The sequence below is a fragment of the Arachis ipaensis genome, chromosome B05, assembly GCF_000816755.2.
Source record: "Arachis ipaensis cultivar K30076 chromosome B05, Araip1.1, whole genome shotgun sequence".
Taxonomy (NCBI): domain Eukaryota; kingdom Viridiplantae; phylum Streptophyta; class Magnoliopsida; order Fabales; family Fabaceae; genus Arachis; species Arachis ipaensis.
In genome coordinates this window covers 143,382,227-143,390,313 of record NC_029789.2, presented here as the reverse complement: position 1 = coordinate 143,390,313, position 8,087 = coordinate 143,382,227, and the positions used below count along the sequence as shown (strand labels likewise).

The 8,087-nt window shown below is 29.7% G+C and overlaps 2 protein-coding genes across 3 annotated transcripts in view; both read right to left on the bottom strand.

The window, feature by feature from the left end:
- Nucleotides 1-6,684, bottom strand: part of LOC107644616 (miraculin-like) — a 7,260-nt gene extending 576 nt beyond the window's left edge. The window contains exons 1-2 of one of the 2 annotated variants that reach the window (XM_016348507.2): nt 5,935-6,684; nt 5,679-5,804 (exon numbers count right to left, since the gene is read on the bottom strand). In XM_016348507.2, the coding sequence (XP_016203993.1) occupies nt 5,981-6,589 (609 nt within the window). In that variant the 5' untranslated portion in view covers nt 6,590-6,684 and the 3' untranslated portion in view covers nt 5,679-5,804; nt 5,935-5,980. Of the gene's footprint in view, nt 1-5,678; nt 5,805-5,934 lie in introns of those variants that run through there. The other variant, XM_021103086.1, reaches the window with a different exon arrangement.
- On the bottom strand, nt 1,878-2,722 carry LOC107644615 (miraculin-like). Its single transcript, XM_016348506.2, has one exon. The coding sequence runs from the start codon at nt 2,653-2,655 to the stop codon at nt 2,029-2,031; it is 627 nt and encodes a 208-aa protein (XP_016203992.1). The 5' UTR covers nt 2,656-2,722; the 3' UTR covers nt 1,878-2,028.

The window sequence follows — 8,087 nt, the reverse complement described above, 5'->3', positions numbered from 1 at the left end:
CTTTTCTTTATATATATATATATATATAAATTATTTTGGCTGCAAATTATTTTTTTTCTTCTTAATTTTGTCTTTAAAATAAAGGAAATTTAGGTCGGGGAAAATCTATTATACTACCACCAGGATGACTTTCATTTCATGTCATTGGGGGGCCAATGTGGCGGTTGTATGTAGACCATGTCTGTATTCCAAAACATCTAGATGATTTTCCTNAATAATCAATGCGTCGAACTATTTGGAATTTACTCCTTTCGTTTTAAATTATTTGTTATTTTAGCTATCGATACACATTAAAAAAAAATTAAAATTAATATTTTGATTTCATATCACAATTGATTTCAAACTGCGCATGACTATATATACGATAATAGTTAGGGGGTGGCATTGTGGCAATGAGCATAGTAGAATAAGGTTTAAACTCAATTTTAGTCCAACTTACGAGTTTAATTTGTTACTAAAATTTAATTTTATTCTATTTAGGAATAGGATTGAATTTGAAGCCGACTTTATGATATAATGTTGTATTTATATATTATTACAATAGAATTGATTTTTATATAAACAAAAATGTTAAATTATCAATTTGATAATCTTAGTTCAATGATAAAAACTTTTTTTACGAGTTAGTTTAATAAGGTAGAGACTCAACTCGCATCCTGTTCGACCCACACTCAAATTCGTTCCGGACTCAACCCTACCGCAATAAATTAAGTTGGCAACTATATTCGATCGAATTAAATAAAATAAGATGCATTATAAATAAGATGCATGCTGCCCACCCCTAATAATAAGAAATAGGGCACATAAATTCCTAAGACGAGGAAGAAGAAATGCGAGCATCAAATATTTTTCTATTTTTTAATAGTATATTATTATATATACGAATGACTTAAGTATTGAGTAAAGTATTGTTCTTGTCCCCAACGTTTGGGGTAAGTCCCAAAGTTGTCCCTAACGTTTCAATCGTTCTATTTAAGTCCCTAACGTTTCAAAATTGACTCAATATTGTCCTGCCGTCAGGGATCCGTTAACAGAATTGACGGCGGGACAAAATTGATACGATTTTAAAACGTTAGGGACTTAAATAATTGAATACTATGTATAGTAAAAAATTGATATTATTAAATGATAAAATTAAAATTTATTTCTATGTATCATTTTTGTCCCCAACGTTTTCGTTCTATTTAAGTCCCTAACGTTTCAAAATCGTCTCAATTTTGTCCTGCCGTCAATTCTGTTAACGGATCCCTAACGGCAGGACAACATTGAGTCAGTTTTGAAACGTTAGGGACTTAAATAGGACGATTGAAACGTTAGGGATAACTTTGGGACTTACCCCAAACGTTGGGGACAAAAACGATACTTTACTCCTTAAGTATTATAATATCTTTTATAGATACACACTTTTTTATTTTCAGTCCGATCATAATAACGTAATTGAAATGATCTTGAGATAAGAACATGAATTGGGAGGATTATGAATTGAACAAAAGCGAGAAAGTGTGCAGAGAATTGTATTGTGTTCATAGCTAGCTTTGCCTTCCAGCAGATGCAAACTTATATACACACTACAATTACTGTTAGACACAAGGAATCTTGACTAACTAATCCTAACAGATTCACAACTGCACTAACTAATCAAGACTTCTTTCAAGAACATGAACTATATATCCTTCACTATTCTTCAGCTCTGCATGCTTAAAGGTGGTTAGTTCAGTTAGGAAGTTATTTAATATATATATATGGATGTAACTATAAATAGGTGAAGAAGTGATTTAATCATTATTAATAAGCTTGTTTATTTTCTTCAACATCCTTAACCAAGAATCAGATTTCTCGTAGGGTACAAAGTTACAAACTCTTTCAGACTCAAACAGTAAAGAAAACAACTTGTTCATTTATTTATCACATTCCATGACAAGAAGGAACTCATCAACTTGAATTGTTAATTACATGACAGTTATTCAAAAACATACAACACCAAATAACAGTTAATTGGTATATATGAAGCTAGGTTCTTCTATATCTTCATGCATGTTGGAACCAAACTTTGTATGGAACATCACTGAGAGTTAGACGCTTATTACCATATTCATCCTCAGATATCCCTATATCGCTGCATGGATAACTTCCATCATAATACACATTGGGACAATAGTAAAATTTATATGCATCCTCGTACTTCTCAATCTTGAACCAATCCGCCAGTGTCTCCTTTCCAGGATTTCCCATTGCGCCACCAAGGGTCACGAACTTTTGTGTGGCCGAAGAATCATAATCCTTAAGCATCCACACCGATGAATCGGAACATACTTCATCGGTTCCCGGGTCCAAGAAGTAAATATTGAGATCAGTGTGAACACGAATAACGCCTTTCTTCTCATTAACGGGTGAAAGATATAATGGCAGGGGACCATTGGAAGAATCTCCGCCTACAACGTAAAATGGACATGTTTGATTAACACTGCCAATTGAAACACCTCCGACATAAGGGTACGAAGCAGGAATAACATTATAAGCGACATTAGTTCGGACCTTTTTGCCGGAGGTGTCGAGCACTGGCTCCGGGGCATACGCAGCTGCCCCGGGAAGTGGCTTTGTGCTCAAGGCAATGGCAAGGACAACCAATAATGATAGAAATAATGTGATCTTCATTATTGTTCTTTGATTTGTTGTATAATATGAAGTTTTTTACTTGTGATGATAATAGCATAGAAGAGTGTAAGATATTTATAGGGTGTGAAGACGGGTGGAATCTGTGGACTATGTATATCAATTAATGTTCCAACGATAGACATGGATTTCAAGTCATACATGCACAGCTACCAAATACTATGAACCACATGCACTCCACTCTGGTGAGTTGTTGTATTTTTCAATTGTCACATCAAATAGTCGCTAGAATGTATAATGTAGTAGTCGTTAGTCCATTTCAGCATGTCGTTAACGATTTTGTGAGACAGTGACAAAAATAAGATTAGGAACCAATGTGAGTTATAACTATTAAGTTGGGAGATATAATTGTTAGAACTGATTAGGAACCAATTGGGAGACATAATTTGTTGTTGCTTGATTAGGAACCAATTGTGAGTCATAACTATTAAATTGAGTAAATCGAAATTTTTGAAATTAGATTGAAATATAATTGTTAGAACTGAACCAGTGATCGAACCGATCAAGCTACTGGTTCACTGGTTTATTGGTTCAACTGATAAATCACTGGTTGAACCGATAAAACTGGTCTCACGTAAATATAAAATATAAAATAGTTAAAAACTTAAAATTAAAATTTGAAATACATATCTTCACTAACATTTTATGAAGAATCAAGTCTCAACTTCTAAAAATAACTAATATAAAAAAAACCATAAAATTTTAATACTACAATAGTATTGAAATTTGAAATTAGATTGAAATATAATTGTTAGAACTGAACCAGTGATCGAACTGATCAAGCTACTGGTTCACTGGTTTATTGGTTCAACTGATAAATCATTGGTTGAACCGATAAAACTGGTCTCACGTAAATATAAAATATAAAATAGTTAAAAACTTAAAATTAAAATTTGAAATACATATCTTCACTAACATTTTATGAAGAATCAAGTCTCAACTTCTAATAATAACTAATATAAAAAAAAACCATAAAATTTTAATACTACAATAATGTCTTATTTTGCCACAATAAAAAAATAATTAATTCACAAAGTCTATCATCTAACTATAATATCAGTAGATTTTAACACTAACATCAAAACAAATAACCTTAATCACAATACTAGCAATAAAATAGATCAAGTAAATTAATAAATTTTTAGTGAAATTTATATTTATATTAATAATGGTATATAATTAAAATATAATTAATTTTAAAAATAGAAAAAATAAAAATTAAATTAAATTAGATATTTATGTATACTATATAATTAGTATTTGTCAAATATAGTACTTAGAAGTGCAATGGCTAAGTGGCAAGTAGAGGTTACTTTTGCTCCAAGGTTCTTGGTTCGAGACCTTGTGGAGATATTTTAAAAAAATTTTCAAGCAGACACCAACCGATCCAGTTCGATTTTTACAACTATGGATATAATAATGGTAATTAATGGTAATTAAGTTGACAATTCAGTTATTTTAATGGTAATTAAAATCTAATAATAGTTTATAATAAAAGAAACATTCTTTTGCAACAATGAACCTATAGTAATAGTTAGGGGTGTTAATAGATTAGATCATATCCATATAAATCCACAATTTGCTAATGGTTCTTGTGTTCTTCTGTTACTTTTATTTTTTTTTTTTTTTTTTTTTTTTTTGTAAATTGAATTAGATAGTCTTCAATTTTAGGTATTATACTCATATTTTACACATTCACCATAACACATTCACACACATTACATAAATACATATTATGGATTCTTAAACAACATCCAGCCTTAACTCGGATTTGAATCCGGATATAGCTTGCAAGAGTCACGTAAATATGCCATTTGTCCTAGGCCTCGGCTGCTAAATGTGCTCTGTTTGTTTAGTAGAGGCAGCCCATAGTTTTTGCAAGTTGCAACAATAAAAAAGGAAAAAAATATACGGCCCACAAGGGCAAAAGCATGCTGAAAATCCCCTAATTTTGTCCGTCAAATTTTACAAATTAACCAAATCAGTTCATTTTATTTGAGAAACTTAAATGCTTAATATTCTGTGAACAAATTTGTAGGAATATATAAGTGTATAAACTAGTTAAAACTTATTTTTTCGTTCTGTTCCAAATTATTACATTGACTAGATGTACACATATTATTAAGAAATTTAAAAGAGATTTTAGTGATCTTCTAAAAGTAAACTTACAAAACCATAAAAAGTAAAATTGTATACTAATAATTAATGGAACCCGATAATAAAATAATTACATAAACAAACATCAAATTTATTTTCTCTCATCCAACCATTTACAATAAATCTTAAGCCAGTAATTATAATTTATATTAATTTTAATTTTAATTTATATTAATCAGTATTTTTATTTAATAGTCTAAAATATTTAGTTCAGCAGCTCAATAAAATTTTTTAGCCAATATTTTTAAATATTATTATTTAATTACTGACCAATTAAAACAATAATTGTGTTGCTCCTGTATCACTCTGTATTATATAATGAAGATAATCTATATCAAATTTTTCTAAAATTGGATATCAGTAATATATAATTGAAGAACACTATGTTTGTGCACATTTTGGACAAATATATTAAGTTGATTTATAATTATATAAAGAATATAATGTTAAGCCCCAATTTTAGATTAGGTCTACGAGTCTAAAAACACCTATTATAATTTCCAAAAAAATATAATTTGAATCATATATATTCATATAAAATTATGTGTATATTTTGTATGGATCTATACCTTGATTTTTTTTTTTTTAAATTCGTCTCCAAACACTGTGAATAGAAGACTTAATATATACTCAAGATACATAATTAACTATAATTCTCGTGTCTTTTTTTAAACCATCACTGACGTTGAATTCTTTTAAAAATACATCTCCACTTCCATGAAAATGCCAAAACCTGAAGCAAAGAGGTAATAATAAATTAACCTTCGGATGATCTATAACACATCCAATCATTGGTTTTTAAAATTATACAAAATTACAACTTGAGCATGACTTGAGAAGAGTCAAACAGGTAATAAAGAAAATTACAACTTGTTTATTTGTTTATTTATTTAATCCATTCCGAATTGCATGCATAATTATTCATGCATCGTTACATCGCACATACATTCACACATATTCAAAAACATGCGTCACTTAATAGGTGACAACTCAGGTGAAGTTGACTTCACGTGAAGTTGATACCTGAGAGCTTCAGTCAAATCATCTAACAGCTCTTAGATATCAACTTAACGTGAAGTCAACTTTACCTGAGTTTCGACCCACCTAATAATAACATTTATTATAGATACATGAAGCTAAGATAGCTTCTTCAAGCAGGTTGGAATCGAACTTTGTATGGAACATTAGTGAGAGCAAGACGTTTATTTCCAAATGCATCCTCAGATATCCCTATATCACTGCATCCATAACTTTCATAGTACACATTCGGACAATAGAACAATTTATATGCATCCTCGTGCTTCTCAATCTTGAACCAATCCATAAGTGTCTCTTTTCCAGGGTTTCCCAATTCACCTCCAAGGGTCACCAAGGTTTCTGCATCCGAAGAAGGATCATAGTCCTTAAGCATCCACACCGGTGATTCCGGACATTCATCACCCATTTCTGTGAAGTGAATGTTGAGATCAGTGTTGACACGAATAACGTCTTTTTTCTCGTTAACCGGTAAAAAATGCAAGGGTAAGGGACCATTGGAATAGTCCCCAGCTACAACATTTAATGGACAAGTTTGGTTGATTTTCGAAACCGTGACGGCGATACCCGCGTAAGGGTTAGAAGCAGGGACAATATAGTAATTGACACCGGATCGGACCTTTTTGCCGTTGGTGTCAACCACTTGCTCCGGGGCAGGAGAAGCTGCTCCGAGAAGTGAGTTTGTGCTGAAGGCAATGACAAGGACCAACGCTAGCAATGTCATCTTCTTTTTTTTTTCTTCTTTTTTTTTTTGTATAATATAAAGTTTGTGTTTCTTGTAACTTGTGAATTGTGATAAGAGCTTAGAAGAGAGTAATGTATTTATAGGGTGAAGATGTGTATAATCTGTGGACTACTGATTAATGTCTAAGGATATTCATGGATTTAAGGTCATATAGGGGTACATGAGCAAATAATTTCTCTATTTTTTTTATTTGACATTTTTTATAATATTTTCCTTCTTATTTTTTATGTACAATAAATTAATTAGGGATTTTTAGTAATATTATTTTAGATTTTTTAATTTCAAATATATATCTCAATGATTGTATAACACGCAAGTGCATAAGAGGAATTGCATGTATAGAATTTTTTATAGTGAAAAATTTCAAACCATTTTTTCTTCTTATTTCAGCATCTATGATTCAATTGTTTTTGTTTTGCGCGTTTTATTCAATGTCATGTTTATTGCGACTTGAGACTTAGGTGTGTCATGTGTGTGCTCCGTTTGTTTGGTGCGTCAAGAGATGAAAATTAAAGAAGCAGCGCCCATAGAAGTAATAAGAGAAAGAACAATTTGTTATTTTTCCTTTATTTATTTATTTTAAATACTTTCTAATGTGATGTTAACGAACATTTTGCCCAATTTTTTGTTGGCTGTACAATGTTCTCCTTACTTTTTGATCTTAATATATACAAAATATTTTTATTAATTAAGGTTAGAAATTTAATAAAACTGAGTGTTCAATGCTCCCTTCAAGTGAGTTAATAACTACTCTAGAACAAAAGTATTGCAAAAATTATATACTTCAAGAAGCAACAAGAAAATAATTAATTTGAATTGATTGAGTGATTAACTTATTGGTTCACTTATTAAGTTAGTGTGCGAAGTTCGAATCTTACTTTATGTAAGGAACAATTTAGTAATTAATGACAAATTCTTAAATGTAATTTAAATCTCTGACAGATTAATTTTAAATTTATTTTGTCTAAAAATTATAAGTAATCATAATAATAGTTGAATGTTTTGGATATTTTTATCTTTTTTTTATGATATTTTTACCAAATTTTAAATCCTGTGAACTTTTTAAATTTTAACTGAATCTAACTATTTATGCTAAAATTTTAATCTTATCAGATAAAATCAATATAAAGAATGATATATCATTGTTAAAGGAGATAATAAAAAATTAGATAAAAATAAAATTTTATGAGTTTACTTCTATCAAAGTGTATTCAAGTTAATTACTTGATTAGGTGAACAATTTTGGGTACGATTTTAAGAGGTGTGACGACAATAAAAAAAATGGAGAGAAGTAAAAGTTATTAGAGAGAGAATTAGGATAACTTATTTGAAAAAATAAATTTTTCAATTTTTTCTTTTGTGTTTAGAAAAAATAATTTGAAAATCGTAAGATTTAGTTATTAATATTTTAAAATTTTATATAATTATTCATTTTAAATAATAATTTAATTACAAAATATCCTATTATAGTTAAGAT

Coding starts and splice junctions, on each gene's coding strand:
- LOC107644615 (XM_016348506.2), bottom strand. CDS start 2,655: ATGAAGATCACATTATTTCTATCATTATTGGTTGTCCTTGCCATTGCC.